Consider the following 15,870-nt stretch of genomic DNA (forward strand, 5'->3'; position numbering starts at 1 on the left):
TGCTAAGATATTCTCTGGTGGCAACCAGGTATCCATAGGACTTCATTGTCTCAGTCTTCACAACCAGCGTAGTACGTCAGTGTTATGAGCCCCATATTGTAAACGAAACCCTAAGATCAGTTTATCCTAAGCTCACAGGCAAGATGACATTTGAGCTGCCTGCCTCCTGGGTCACAGCTCTGCCTCTATATTCCCATTACCATTAAATTGAAGGTGTTCAAAAATAATGATTGCCAGAAAGAAGACGGATCATTGAGTCTACAGAGCGATTTTACACCATCCCCTTGTTATACTACATTATTTTTGGAAGGACATTTTAAGCACAAGGCGCAATAAGTTTGTTTGACTTTTATTATCATTTCAATAAGCCTTTAAGCACCCAACCTTGATAATGCACCTGCGGAATTTGGATTTATTCACTTAACATATATAAATAATGATACATTTGCAAAATAAGAATGCCGTCTTTAAATACATGAAACAGACAAGTGAATGCATTTTTCCTGAAAACGAACAAATATGTGGGGCTTCTCAAAACATTATTGCAAGAGCAGAATAATTAGTACAAAAACAAAATACTATTTCTACAATATTTAATTATCATCTGCCTCAAGATTTATATTGTTGCCGAACTTGGCATAAAGCTGGACTTTGAGGTCTGATAATACTCTCTGGATGGATTCTACTCGTGACTCCAAAGCGCCAATTTCTTCCTGCAGGTTTTTCTGAGAAAAAGAAGAAGAAAAAGTAACAACCCCAAACAAATCATAAAAAACCACAACTGCCTAACATCCAGTTCTCAGAAGAAACCTATAGATTTTCGACAGGACCAGCTATTATAAATGACAAGACACTGTAAACAAGCTTTTTGGAAACACGTTAATCAGGCTTAGGGGTTTGAATATTATTATTTTTGTAAAAATCAGAATCAGAGGAAAAGCTTCCTAATCTGTCCGAGCATAGACTCTAGAGCTTTTTAGAATAAAGCAGAAGAAAGATCTGTGCAGCTGCTTGGAAAACAGGATCAGGTTGAATAGAATGGGAAACTGTGGCTTAACAAACTCCAGGAGTCTGAAATTAAGGCATGAGTCAGGAGGGAGAAGGGAAGAAGGTGGTACGCATTACTGATCTAATAAACAATGGTTTATAAGACCAAGACTGATGCCTTTCAAGTGATCCTAAATGAAATCTGATGAGCTTCATGAAAATCAGTGTCAGCCAGTTTTGACCACTATTCTAATTATAACTTTTTTTCAAGATGGGGAGAACATAGCTGGTTGTATCCAGAGTTAATCAAATTGGGGGCTGCAAAAGCTGCCTTCCCCATCCTCTCCGGCCCATGGCAAACCCCAGCCTCCACAAAATTTGGGGGAATTCACCTTCCTGCACCACAGCCCACCTCCATGAGTAGGTCCCCCAGCCCCAGTGGAGTATTTTCAAAGATAAGGAGGCTCCGGGGGGCGGGCGGTGGTGTGGGAAAGTCAGCTTCCACCAGCATCATTAGGCATGCTTAACTCTGGATCCAATCCAGCAAGTTTTATACTTAAAGCAGGAGCATATATATTAATGATAAATAAGAAGGCAAATGCATCAATGTCCCACTGAAAGGTATACATACTGAGGTGTTAAGCACTGAAGTTCAGGGCCACTAAGTTTTTCCAAATCCTGCAAACCTAGTTTTCCATAAGGTGGTAAACCTGTGTATGAACAGTACCACTTTAAACTGCAAATGGGGGCTCCCAATAATGATCTTCCATGTGAAAATATTGCCTCTCCCAGCCTTACCAGGAGATGGCAGGGAACGAACCTGGGACCTTCTGCATGCAAAACAGATGTTCTAATGTGGAGCTATGTCCCTTCCACCTTTGCAGTGGAGTGATACATTCAAGATGCCAGCTTAACACCTCAGTGACGACTAGGCTCACAACCTCTAGTATCAGTACTGGGGGAAATGGCTTATCAGGTGCCAGGGAACAGGGCTGGCAACCGGTTGGAGGGGCCCTGCCCCATCCACCTCAGCATCTGCCTGCTGGGCCTTTCAGATAGCCTTACCAAGCAGTGGCATGGGTAGGCATCACTGGAGAAATGAAGATGGCAGGCTGCTGCAGCCTCGCCCCAGCTTGTGGCTTCACTTCACAGCACCAGACTGAGCACTACCAGCCTACTGCCCTAGTGAAAATGGGTAAAGAAAAAAGAAAGAGACACCGGCAACCGGTGTCAGCCCAGAGGGCCCTCCAGAGCACATGAGCCCTGGCATTTCATAGGAAGTTGCCATACACTATGACAGACCATTGACCCATCTACCTTTATGCTGTCAATACTGACTGGTAGCAATTCAGACAGGGCTCTCTCCCAGTCCTACCTGAAGATGCCAGAGACTGAATCTGGGACCTGCATGCAAAACTGATGCTGTGCTACTGAGCTATATGCATGTCAGCTTCTGACACCAGGCCCAACTTCCTATAAGGCAGCTCCCCATCTTGCTACATTGGTGGGGCAGTATGGGGGCAAACTGGCCTGTTAATATGGATGCTGTGTCTGTCCTATGCAGAAAACCTACACAGCAGAAATGTTTAATACTACAGTATTTAATATTGTTTAGTATAGTAACGAACAGAGAGAAGAGAGAGGGAAAGAGAGAGAAGACTCTTATCAGGTTTTTATCTGCCAGACTCAATGATGCTTCACACACAAATATTTTTTGCTGTATCACTGAGAGGACCCACAGAAGATCCACAAGGAATAAGCACGAACCTTTGCTTCCTCCAGCATCTCTTCTGTTTCTTCCTGTGGGTGGCTAATGAAGACATCTCCGATTTGATAAGGTATCAGTAGTGAATCGTCGTCAAGCATCATGAGGTCATCACATGCATCTTGCAAGTTCTGAAGCTGTTTCTGTGATCAAGAGATCAGTAACTCTCCCATCCAGTTACTAGTAACATACTAAAAACTGTAACCTACTAATTTTAGCATGCCTGAAGAGTTGTGTACATAAATATATGTGCTTCCTAGTGAACACCAGAAAAACATTAATCACAACTTTGATTTTTTTAATTTAACTAGTATGATTTTCAGTTACGCAGTTTGACTTGCACTGTGCCCATTCATTCTGCTACCAACGTTATAAAAACAATGCATTTCCAAAGAAGTGTGGAAAAATATAACATTTCCCACCTCATATCACTGGAAGTTCCACTCAGTTAAATGGGACCTTCTACACCGCTGGGCATGCTTAGGATTTCATACAGTGAACAGATTCCCATCCAGAGGCTTTATAGTAAGGGTACCTTTTTATCCTCTATTTCTTCTTTCAGTTCTGTAATTCTGCTGGTGTTTCTTGCAAACTTGTTAATTTTCTGTTGATCCTCGAAGGTAACATTGACATCTTCTGCTGCCTGGAAAAGACCAGCAGAAACAGGGAGAGATCAATACACATAACACACAAGACAATCATATGAGTTTTCAATCCAATTATGGAACACAGTGTGCTTACCATTAAAGTTTCTGCTTTAGATTAGCTAGTCAACATATCCACATTTTACCAGCATTATTTTCCAAAGGATTTCAAACCAGCTGGCTACATAAACTCAACAGAAGCAAGACCAGGAAGGAAACAAAAGCACATTAACAAGGAGCATGAAGACATTTGCAGACAAACACCTTGGGACATTAGCATAGACAAAGTGACCATAGGTAACACCTGAGATCACAAAGGAGCCAGTGTAGTATGCTGGCTTGTGTTGTACTGGGTCCTGAGAGACCTGAGTTCAAATCCACACTTGAACATAAAGTTCACTGGGTGGCCTTGGGTCAATCACTGTCTCTCAACAGTATTGTTGTGGGAGAGAGAACCACATACACTGCCTTGAGCGCCTTGGAGATGAATGTAACGTTGGAACCCGACACAAGTAATAAATGTGAAAAGTTAGTCTTGGCTAAAATAGGCTGCATGGATTTCAAAAGGGACAAAGTTAAACTAACTTTGTCTGGATCCAACCGTAGTAAATAGATAAAATAAACAATGCCCTATAGTTTATAATGGGGGTGTGCATTTTTCTCCCTCAGTGCCCTTTGCATAATTGTACAGTAATCAAGATGTTCAATGCTGTCACATGTGGATTGAATTGACACGACAGATTTCTCTGTATTAACTGCATGTATTAATCGGCTTACCAATGCAAGGATACGTCTTTTCAACTCTTATTTACTGTGAATGGTCACTGCTAATAATATAATTAGAAAGGTCTATACTTTTCTGCATTGCATGTCTGTCTGATCGCACCAAATCCCAACACACACACAAACACACAAAATGAACCCACAACTCAGGACACTTCATGTATCTGATAAAGTGGACTGTAGCCTGCATGCCATAATAAATGTGTTGAGTCTTTTGTTCTTGCAGCAAGAGACTAACATAGGTGCCCCTCCAGAAGACCCTTCAAATGTGCAAAACACACACCACCCAACACTCAACAGGTACGTCCAAAAGACCAGATTCTTTGTAGGGTGAGCACCAGCCTGCTTGTACACTCCAACTTGAGAGCAATTCCTGTTACATTCATTGAGACTTTCTTTCAAGGAAAAATGCACAGGATGAGGCAGCGAGTCTTACAACAGGATCTGTTTGTATGTATAGATCCCGCTAAAGCAAGTTCGGCAACATTTACTATCTGGATAGATGGATAAAGGTAAGATTCTATACTAAGGCAGGAAGAACCAGCTCCACAAATATATGATGGGAAACAGCTAGAGTGCTAGCAGTACATGTGAAAAGGACCTAGGGGGCTTTATGGACCACAAGGTTAACATGAGTCAATAGTGTGATGCAGCAGCAAAAAAAGCAAATGCTATTCTAGGCTGCATATAAGTATAGCGTCCCGATCAAGGGAAGTAATAGAACCACTCTATTCTGCCTTGGTCAGACCACACTTGGAATACTGTGTCCTATTCTGGGCACCACAATTTAAGAAAGATGTTGACAAGCTGGAACGTTTCCAACTAGTGGCTCCTGTCCAGGTCGGTTAACTGCCTTAATTTAAATGTTGTGAGGGTCCTATGCCCTTTTGAAATGTTTTTTTTGGGGGGGATTGTGGGGGGGGGATTGATTGTGTATTTTGTGGTTTTATATTTTGATTTTATTCTGCGAACCACCCTGAGATCTCTAGGTATAGGGCGGTATATAAATTAAATCAATCAATAATTTAATAATAAATTGCAGAGGAGGGCAAAAAGAGCCTGAAAAACTAAGCCTTATGAGGAACGGTTGAAGGAGCTGGGCATGTTTAGCCTGAAAAAGAGGAGACTGAGAGGAAATGCCCATCTTCAGATATCTCAAGGGCTGCCACATGGGAGGCGGGAGCAGGCTTGTTTCTTCCTGCTCCGGAGGGTAGGACTCGAACCCACGGCTTCAGGTTGCAAAAAAAGGGGGATTCCGACTCAAACATCAGGAAAAACTTTCTGGTAGGAAGAGCTGTTCAGCAGTGGAACCGTCTCCTTCAGGAGGTGGCGGACTCTCCTTCCTTGGAGGTTTGTAAGCAGACGTTGGGTGGCCATGGATGCTTTAGCTGAGATTCCCGCCTCGTAGGGGGTTGGGCTAGATGACCCCCGGGTGTCCCCTCCGACTCTAAGCTTTTATGGTTCTGTTTGGCCTCGGGCCAAAGATCGTTATTTTGGGGGGAGAGAGAGGCTGAGTCCCGAGGCTTCCCGGTCCCGCCGCCTCGCCTGGCCCCCCTCAGCCTCCCTTCACAAGGCAAAGGCCACAACCGTAGGCGCCTCCGTAGCCGCCACAACCTCTCCCTCCCCGGCCTCCCTTCAGCAGCTCACTCACCGCTTTCTTCATGGTGGCCGCCATCTTGGGGACTGAACTACGTCCTCTCCTCTGGAGGGGGAGAGGGCTCCCCCACTCGGCTCTCCTCCAACCCGGTTTTTTGTTTTGTTTCCCTCCCCTGAGGAAAAATTAAAACATACCCCGGGGTTATTTTGTTTCCTCGAAGGGAATTTCGCTCCCTCCCCTCAAGCTTATCAGAGGGTACCACCCCCCCCCTCTGCAGCAGATGTTGGTATCGCCCGGCTTCAAAGGAGAGGCGGAGGGAGGAGGCGAATGCCGGTTGGCCGGCAAAAATCGAAGAGGGAAAGCGCATGCGCCCAATAGGTCCGGTTGCCGCGCGCGGCGAAAACCAGCAGATGGCAGAGTGGACACGGGGAAGGGTTTGGGATTTTGCAGGTTGGCGCGGGAATCTGCCGCGCTCCAGATGTTGCTCCCAGCATCCCTGACCTTGGGCCATCGTGGCAGGAGTTGATGGGACTTGGTGGTCCCGTAGCATCTGCCCCACTTGGGAGAGATCTTTTTCTGATTTAAATTAAATTTCTAGATGTGCATCTGCTGGAGGAGACTCTTGAGAGTCCCATGGACTGCAAGAAGATCAAACCGATCCATTCTTAAGGAAATCAGCCCTGAGTGCTCACTGGAAGGACAGATCCTGAAGCTGAGGCTCCAAGACTTTGGCTAACTCATGAGAAGAGAAGACTCCCTGGAAAAGACCCTGATGTTGAGAAAGATTGAGGGCACAAGGAGAAGGGGATGACAGAGGACGAGATGGTTGGACAGTGTTGTCGAAGCTACTAGCATGAGTTTGACCAAACTGCGGGGGGCAGTGGAAGACAGGAGTGCCTGGCATGCTCTGGTCCATGGGGTTACGAAGAGTCGGACACGACTAAACAACAACAAAGATGTGCATCTAAATTAACGTCACTGTGTAGCATGCATAACACTTTTTGTGCAACATTTGTATGTCTTCTCACATCCTCTGTGTTGGTGGCGAAATTCTTTCTTTTGTGGGGGGCAGTGTGCCACAGACAAATTGTTTATTTTATTTATTCATTTTATTCAATTCATAATACGTCAGTGGTCTGTGATACCTAGCTGAGATTGAAGGTCATTGAACTCAGCAGGCCTTTATTATTTTAAAAAAACAAACATGCAAAAGTTTGAGCTATGAATCAATAAAAATGCAGAATCAAAATACTAAAACAGGCTACAGAGCAGTGCAATTATAGGGAGAGGAAAGGTTTGTTAAGTGAAAGATAAAAATTCTGCTGTTCCCTATGGGTGAGAATGCAACAAGAGATCTATGTAGCTGGAGTGAAGCCTTTCTTCAATGGCGGGAGCTTCCAGATTTCCTGACTTGCTTATATGTAGAAAAAAATCCCTAGTTGTTTCCTTTTTGCTGTAGAGATCTGCAAGTTGCAACCTGGCCCTCTGTCCCCTCTGAAGATATTACAGTGGTACCTCAGGTTAAGTACTTAATTCGTTCCGGAGGTCCGTACTTAATCTGAAACTGTTCTTAACCTGAAGACCACTTTAGCTAATGGGGCCTTCTGCTGCTGCCGCGCCGCTGGAGCACGATTTCTGTCCTCATCCTGAAGCAAAGTTCTTAACCTGAAGCACTATTTCTGGGTTAGCGGAGTCTGTAACCTGAAGCGTATGTAACCTGAAGCGTATGTAACTTGAGGTACCACTGTAATTAAACATAACAATTGTCTTTATATAATAATGAATGGTGCTCCCTCCACAATTTTGGTGGGGGTAATAACTCTCTAATCCACCTTCGACATTCACTTTGTTTTACCAACTAGTTCTGTATTCTATAATACAAGAAAAAAATCACGTCAAGCAATAACATTTCACAAAGGCAGCTGCGAGAGACATGTTGTGCCACCAAGCCGAGTTTTCCTCTCATATGAGCCTCAAGCTTTAGGGGAGGGGGAGGGGAGACAAGGTGTGGCTCTGGCTGTGCTGGATGAGCTCACAGCCTTGGCACGGACTTTAGAGCAAATTGGGGAGATCAAAGCATTCTTTAGCAGCAGCATTTCCCTTAACTTGGATGGAGTCCAGATATCTGCACCCCTTTGGCAGCACATACCTTTGCTGGCTACCTCTTTTAGACTCAGTGCCAATGCCCAAATAAACACTGTGGGTAGAGACCGTGAAACACATGCAGCTGTCTCCTTAATACTCATAAGGAGAGCTCTGCTGGATCACATCGAAGGCCCATCCAGGCCGGTATCCTGTTCTTACAATGGCCAACCAGATGTCTGCAGGAAGCCCATAGGTATGGACCCAAGTGCAGCAGGGTTTTTCCACCTGTGGTTTCAAGAAACTGACATTCAGAAGTGTACTGCCTCCAACAGCAAGCTCTGGTGTTAAGAGGATCTGGTTTAGACTTTTCCGGTTTGTCAGGAAACAAGGTCTTTGCAAAATGGATGAAGATAATGAATTCCATGACTAGGAAACATTCCATGGATGGGGATTCACTGTCCGAATTAATTCCATTTCAAAGAGGGACTGGGCGTATTTCTTTGGCTTCATTATGCCCACACGTTCACCCAGGAGGGCGACGCCTGGGAAAATATAAACAGTTGCTCCACCAGAGAACTTTGTGTTCTCCCAGCCTCAGTGATGTGGAAAGAAAATGGGCCAGCAATTTCACCGGACTTGCAGAACCAGTATTTTGCCTCATTTTGATAATTTTGTGTTATGTTGAATTACGCTGGCTTTTAGTAATGTTTTGAAACAAGTGGGGTTTTTTAGAGATTCTTGCGGCATCTTTTCGTATAATCTTCCATTGTACTTTATAATGTGTTCCACATGCAACATGTAAACCAATTTAGGAAGATTTTTTTTTTCTTGAAAAGCCATATGCAAATGCATTTGAATAAACAAGGTAGGAGCAGCTATGGAACTTGGCAGGATTTACTCATGGTAGGGCACCTGCCTCATATGCAGAAGACCCCTGGTTCAGTCCCTGGCATCTCAAGGTACAGACCCCCTGCATGAAACCCTGGAAAACTGCTGCCGTTCAGTGTAGACAATACTAGCTAGATTGTCTGCTTCCATATAAAGCAGCTTCCTATGTTCCTAATACACTGTGATACTGTGATGCTGTTCTTTTAGGTAAAGGGACCCCTGACCATTAGGTCCAGTCGTGACCGACTCTGGGGTTGCGGCGCTCATCTCACTTTATCGGCCAAGGGAGCTGGTGCACAGCTTCCAGGTCATGTGGCCAGCATGACTAAGCCGCTTCTGGCGAACCAGAGCAGCGCACGGAAATGCCGTTTACCTTCCCACCAGAGCGGTACCTATTTATCTACTTTGCACTTTGACGTGCTTTCAAACTGCTAGGTTGGCAGAAGCAGGGACCAAGCAACAGGAGCTCACCCCGTCGCGGGGATTCGAACTGCCGACCTTCTGATCGGCAAGTCCAAGGCTCTGTGGTTTAACCCACAGCGCCACCCACGTCCCTGTTCTTTTACACAATAGCAATAAATGCCTTTTTGAAAGTGCGTCTAACATTCTAACCACCAGGCCACACCAGCTGGTCACAAATAGGCAACAGCCGGAGCTCATTAAGTCTAGGAGAACTGCAAAGGGGAAGCAGAAAAACAGGTTGCTGAGTCCAACAGCTGGTCCTGCTTTGACTTTTCCAAGGTGACTTTCTGCCCTCCGACGATGACATGTGTTACAAAAGAGCAGCATGGCCAAGCTTCTTTGTAGGTGGCCTGATGAACATTGTTCTCCGTTTTCCCCAGCAGGAAACCCCACATAGCATTGTGGCTAGAGTCTTATTGCACTTGGAGCAGGAACACCAGAGGGTCAAACCAAAGGGCCAGAGTAAAATGCGAAGATTAATTTGTAGGCAAACAGGAGAGCTTCCACACTGCACAACAGAGGAATCCAAAGCAGCAGTTGCACCAGTGGAAATTCATTGCTCAGCAGATCCCACCATCTATTGTGCAACAATATTGCCAGCAAGCTGTGCAAAAACATTTCACCAGCAGGACAAACATACCACCAAGTGGCTACATCTTACTGCTACCTTGGCTACAACCACTGTAGTACTGTGCCAAAACTTGTACAGTGGTACCTCGGGTTACATACGCTTCAGGTTACATACGTTTCAGGTTATAGACTCCGCTAACCCAGAAATAGTACCTCGGATTAAGAACTTTGCTTCAGGATGAGAACAGAAATCGTGCTCTGGCAGCGCAGCGGTAGCAGGAGGCCCCATTAGCTAAAGTGGTGCTTCAGGTTAAGAACAGTTTCAGGTTAAGAACGGACCTCCGGAACGAATTAAGTACTTAACCCGAGCTACCACTGTACAGTGGTTCCTCGGGTTACAGACACTTCAGGTTACAGACTCTGCTAGCCCAGAAATAGTACCTCGGATTAAGAATTTTGCCTCAGGATGAGAACAGAAATTGCGTGGTGTCGGCACAGCAGCAGCAGTGGGAGGCCCCATTAGCTAAAGTGGTACCTCAGGTTAAGAATAGTTTCAGGTTAAGAATGGACCTACAGAACAAATTAAGTTCTTAACCCGAGGTACCACTGCATTCCAATTTCTTGAAAGTGTTTTTCCCCTAAGAAAAAGGATTCAATTTTTCTCTCTCCTTCTCAGGGCACTTAAGAATATCTTTGGAATGTATGTGGGTGCAGACTTTCCAGATTCCCTTCTTCTTGTTGGCTCAGCCTGGTGTGTGTGTGTGTGTGTGTGTGTGTGTGTGTGTGTGTGTGTGTGTGTGTGTTTTTCCTTCCAGAAAACATTTCCCCTACACCCTCCAGCCTCCCTGGCTGCTGACACTTCCAAATGCCCCCCTCCGGAGTTTAACTGAGGAGCGGGCACCCAGGAAGGCTGCAGAGTGCAGGTGGGACAATTTGTAGCATTAGTGAAATCACATCCATAGGCATTCCTCAACCACGTGAGGGTATTTCTTCCTCTCCTTTGGTAACATTCTAATGCAATTTCACTAACTGATGAAATATGGTCTGAACTTAATTACAGGAGGGTTGAGGTTTTTTTAGCAAATGACTACAATTCACACCTCTGATATACTTAATAGTTTTTAAAAACCAACAACAATGTTTTGCAAAGGTGAGTGAGTTGCTTCCTCTTCTCCAAAGGGAATTACCCTAGGTGGGTTCTTTCTCCCAGAGACCCAATGACTTCCACATATGAATAATCCCTGCTATGTCTGAGTCAAAAAGAATTTCAGATAAAAGTGAGGGGGGGAGGTTGTTGTGAAGGCTAGGATGGCTTTACAGCTTGACAAAGAACTCTTTCCCCCGCATGCACAGGCAAGACTGGTCCTGGGTACATGTTGCTGAGACGGAGGCTTATTTTAACTCCCTGGCCTTTAAAAGTGAAAGCCGTGTCCTTGGCACAATCAGATGAACTCTCTGAACTCCCTGTCCTTTACTGCAAGGAGGCGGCTGGCTGCTTTGAAGTTGTGTGGGATGCCTTCCTGGTTTTTCTGCTTCTTTCCACAAATGTGAGCAATGTCATGCTTGCATAACAATAGAATCATCGCAATGGCAACACCACAAAATCCAACACAATCAAGGGTCCCTTAAGAAGGCGAATGCAGCTGCATTTCATAGTTGGTGTTGCTCATGCATTCTTGCTAAGTCATCCTTACAGCTAACCTCCTTGAGGATATATGGTTATGGAGGAATTACTATTTATTTCACAGACAACAGAAAGCTTTTTTTAAAATTACTTTTTTATTCAAAATTAAAACAAAACATATTATCCAGAAACATATCATCCTTATTTCCCCCCTTTTTTCCTCCCTCCCACGCCCTCCCCCCACAGAACCCACCCACCCCCACCCCCCAACTTCCCTCAGTTCTAGTTTTTGATTTCTCTAAAAATGCTGTTTTCTGCATGTTATACAGTTGTATAGATCCTCAAGCTATTTAAGTCATAATTATCACTAAAAAGTTTGTGAATGTTAATTCAAAACCTGCCAAGGAGTCCAGTTCACTTTGCTGCGTCTTCAGATACTTTGTAAAGGGTTCCCATTCATCCTTAAAGTCACAGTTATCCTTGTCCCGTATGTCAGTTTTGCCAGTTCTGCATAGTCCATCAATTTTTCTTGCCATGATTCTTTAGTTGGGGTTTCTTCAGTCTTCCATCCTGGTGCTATTAAAACTCTCACGGCCTGTTTCAGGAAGCTTTTAATGCTTGATTCACACACACACACACACACACACACACCCCACACTATTTTTGTTGGAAGCCACACAGAGTGGCTGGGGCAACCCAGTCAGATGCATAGAGTATCATCATCATCATCATCATCATCAGTGTTAGAGAAAGAACAACTATTTGTTTACCACCACCCTTCAATCATATTCTGAAATGACAGAAGGGTATTTTCTGAGCCAGCTTCCTGGTTATGGATTTGAGACTAGCACCCAAAGGTGCTGAGACAAGCCCCAGGGCCCATTTAGATCAGCGTTTTATTGCGGTTTATTCTGCAACATGTTCTTTATACGGTAGCAGCGCATTCATGGTGGATTTATTCTGCTTTAGTTTTGTTCTGCAATGTTTCCCCAGCAATACCACATTATTGCTGTCCAGAGGGGCCATATAGCACCACTAAAATGGGACAAAAATAAACCAGAACATTTCCAGCATGATGTGAAGGAATTTGAGCAGGAAGTTGCAGGCTACGCACTGATTGGAAAGGAAGCAGTGTGACCACCCCGAACCTTTTGCAAGTGCAAACCGTATTGACAGCAGAATTGCATCATGGACACAAATAATCATGAATGCATAACAAAGACCCCCCCCCACACACACACACACATTCCACATCCCAGAGCTGATGACTAGTAGTTGAATCAGGCTCCATCTGCACTGTACATTTAAAGCAGTATTATACCACTTTAAACATTATGACATTCCCCAAAGAATTCTGGGAACTGTAGTTTCGCAAGGCTGCTGAGAGTTGCTGGGAGACCATTCCCAGAGTCCTCTGGGAAAAGGGATTCTACTTTGGGAATGGTAGCTCTGTGGGGGGAGCAGGGGGAATCTCCTAACAACTTTTAGTGCCCTGCCACAAGTTACAGTTCCCAGAATTCTTTGGGAGAAGCCATGATGTTTGAAGTGGCGTGACACTGCTTTAAATCATAGCTGTCAGCTTTTCCCTTTTCTTGCGAAGAATCCTATTCGGAATAAGGGAATTTCCCTTAAAAAGGGGGGAATGTTGACAGCTATGCTTTAAATGCATGGTGTGAATGTGGCCAATGTTATCACATTATCGGTGAATAGAGGGACACTCTTTTTTAAAAATAGAGGGACACTCTTGCAGGACAAAAGAAAAAAGAAAATCCCAAAACATTTGTGGTATGAAAATTTACAGGATTTCAGCAGGAAGGAACTGGGCATGCACTGATTAGAAATGAAGCAGTACATGTGCTTTGAAACTTTTGCAGCTGCAAAAAGTATTGAAACACATATAGCTGCCCTGTCGTGAACACATATCACCACGTGGGCACAATTTAACAAAAGATCTTCGAGCAGGTGGGGGAGGGGGCCTTGTATGTTCTTTCAGTATTGACCCTACTAGAGTAACTAGAAATGTGTCGCCTTCCCTTTGCAAAGTTCCCTCCCCCCCATCTTTTCCTTCTTATTTCATCACTTAAGCAAACTCCCTGGGGGCTTGAGCGGGAGACGAATGCTGGTAAGGGCTTCTGATATGCTCTAATTGGAGGCTGGGCCCTCTGAAGGGATAAGTGGTGCAATCATCCCCCCCCCCCGTCCCATCCCCCCACCCTGTGGCAATATGTGCACTCCGTAATCCAAACCATTCCTGAGGAGGGAGAATTGCAGCTGGGCTGGGAATGGAAAAGACAGGCAGGATCCAAGGCAAAGAGTCTGTCCAAGGAGCCTCCTCGGCCCGACTCATCTAATCTTTAACATCAATGCACAAGAATGGAGATATCTAACCTGGTGCTTAGAGGGCGCAGAGTTCAATCAACTGTGGCCCAAGAGTTTGAATTAACTGTCATTGAGACGGCAGGAAAATGGAGTTTGTGTGTGTGTGTGTGTGTGTGTGTGTGTGAGAGAGAGAGAGAGAGAGAGAGAGACTTCTGCAGGAATTCCAAAAGTTGGGGAAGAGGCATTTCAAAAGGACTGATCCATTGATAAAACTTTAGAGCAGACCTTGGCTGAAAGCATACAGGTGGGAGAGATAGGCGACAGGCTGGCAGAGAAAACAAAGAGACACAAATCTGGGTGGACGAGGAGTATTGAAGATCATGACCCCAATAACCAAATCCTGAGTAACAGAACCAAGTGGAGAGACTTGCACTCTTCCTGCAACTTGCCCAGAAGAGACTGGTATGTGAGCCCACACAGAACTCAGTAAAGAACTAATCTAAAGCCTGCAAGTGCTTTGTCACAATGAAACGTGGTGGTCGTGGTTCTTTAGGGATTCATGGAGTGATTTTTGGACAAGCAAGCAAGCATGCCTGGATTTTGCAGATGAGCCTGGCTCAGGAACAGACCCACTGGAAATGGGAGTTCGGGCTCAATATAGACCTAGCCTGGATGGATTTTTCAGGAGAAGAAGGTGTTATCAATTGGACCTTTTAAGCAGGAACGTGTGACTGGGCTGGCTGGTTGCCAGATCCACACACACACACACACACACACACACACCCCAGTTACTATAAATATCTTGCTAGTTTAACCTGCCTGTCTGAACACCTTCCCCTGGGACCCGCTGCTCAATTCTATTTTATGCTACCTTTCTGCTATTTTAATCTTGAAAGAGGTAATTAAAAGTCTGGTGACATCTCGTGTGACATCTCTTTTAACTGACTGGTGAATTTGGAAGGAGGATTTCCCAAAGATGTTGTTCCTCCTTGACAGTGGCAAGGCGCACAGTGGTGGCAAAGCAGATGGTGGCAACAAGATCAAGGTGGCGGTACCAGGTGGCAGATCAAGGCAGCCTCATGTGGCAAAACGGGACACACCACCCCTGGGTGAAGAAGACACCTAGATGTCCTCATAAGAGCAAAATCCATACAAAGTGTAGGCAGTTCAAAATGCTGTTGCTTGCTATGCCAACAGAGTTACAAAAGCAAGCAATCGATAGATTTTATACAAATAAATAAATAGTGGCCTTGGTCAGCATTTGATTTCTAGTAATATTAATGGATGCGGGTGGCGCTGTGGGTTAATGGACACGGGTGGCGCTGTGGGTTAAACCACAGAGCCTAGGACTTGCCGGCCAGAAGGTTGGCGGTTCGAATCCCCACGACGGGGTGAGCTCCTGTTGCTCGGTCCCTGCTCCTGCCAACCTAGCAGTTCGAAAGCACATCAAAGTGCAAGTAGATAAATAGGTACTGCTCCGGCGGGAAGGTAAACGGCATTAGTCATGCTGGCCACATGACCTGGTAGCTGTAGGCCGGCTCCCTCAGCCAATAAAGCGAGATGAGCGCCGCAACCCTAGAGTCGGCCACAACTGGACCTGATGGTCAGGGGCCCCTTTACCTTTACCCTTTAATATTAATGTGAAATCTGAAGTCCATCTAGGACCATAGAAATGTAGAGTTGGAAAGGACCCTGTGAGTCATCTAGCCCAACGCTCTGCAATGCAGAAATCCCAGCTGAAGCCTCACTGACAGATAGCCACCCAACTTTTGTTTAAAAACCTCAAATGAAGCTGAGTGTGCTACCATTCAAAGAGCTCTCACCATCAAAAAGTTCTTCCTAATGCTTTGTTGGAATCTCCTCTTTCGTACCTTCGGGAGCAGCAGAAAACAAGCTTGCTCCATCTTCCATGTGACAGCCCTTCAGATATTTAAAGATGGTTATCATATAATCTCTCATCTGCAAACCCCTTCTTCATGTGTCGGGTGGGTTCAGCAATTACCCAGAAGTGAAGTGCACTCTGTACCTGCTCAGAGGCATGTCCCTCCCATCTTCCACCACGTCAGAGCTGAGCCGCAATGTTGCCAGGTGAAAACCCTGGCACAGGTTATATTTCAGGCATGCCATGCACTTAGCTCTGGGAATA

At 45.1% G+C, this 15,870-nt stretch overlaps 1 protein-coding gene across 1 annotated transcript; it reads right to left on the reverse strand.

The window, feature by feature from the left end:
• Positions 1–333: 333 nt before the first annotated feature.
• Positions 334–6,019, reverse strand: PFDN4 (prefoldin subunit 4). Its single transcript, XM_083509988.1, has 4 exons — positions 5,831–6,019; positions 3,288–3,395; positions 2,755–2,895; positions 334–725 (listed from the first exon to the last, which is right to left on the reverse strand). The coding sequence occupies exons 1-4, from the start codon at positions 5,852–5,854 to the stop codon at positions 594–596; spliced, it is 405 nt and encodes a 134-aa protein (XP_083366114.1). The 5' UTR covers positions 5,855–6,019; the 3' UTR covers positions 334–593.
• Between the last annotated feature and the right edge of the window lie 9,851 nt (positions 6,020–15,870).

Source organism: Podarcis liolepis, assembly GCF_965112155.1.
Source record: "Podarcis liolepis genome assembly, chromosome: 6".
NCBI lineage: Eukaryota > Metazoa > Chordata > Lepidosauria > Squamata > Lacertidae > Podarcis > Podarcis liolepis.

Excerpts from the sequence above, each read along its gene's own strand:
- PFDN4 (XM_083509988.1), bottom strand. The coding sequence starts at position 5,854 with ATGGCGGCCACCATGAAGAAAGCG. Across the intron at positions 2,896-3,287 it reads AAGAAATAGAGGATAAAAAG|AAACAGCTTCAGAACTTGCA; the intron begins GTACCCTTACTA and ends TCTTGATCACAG. Across the intron at positions 726-2,754 it reads AGATGCTGGAGGAAGCAAAG|AAAAACCTGCAGGAAGAAAT; the intron begins GTTCGTGCTTAT and ends TCTTTTTCTCAG.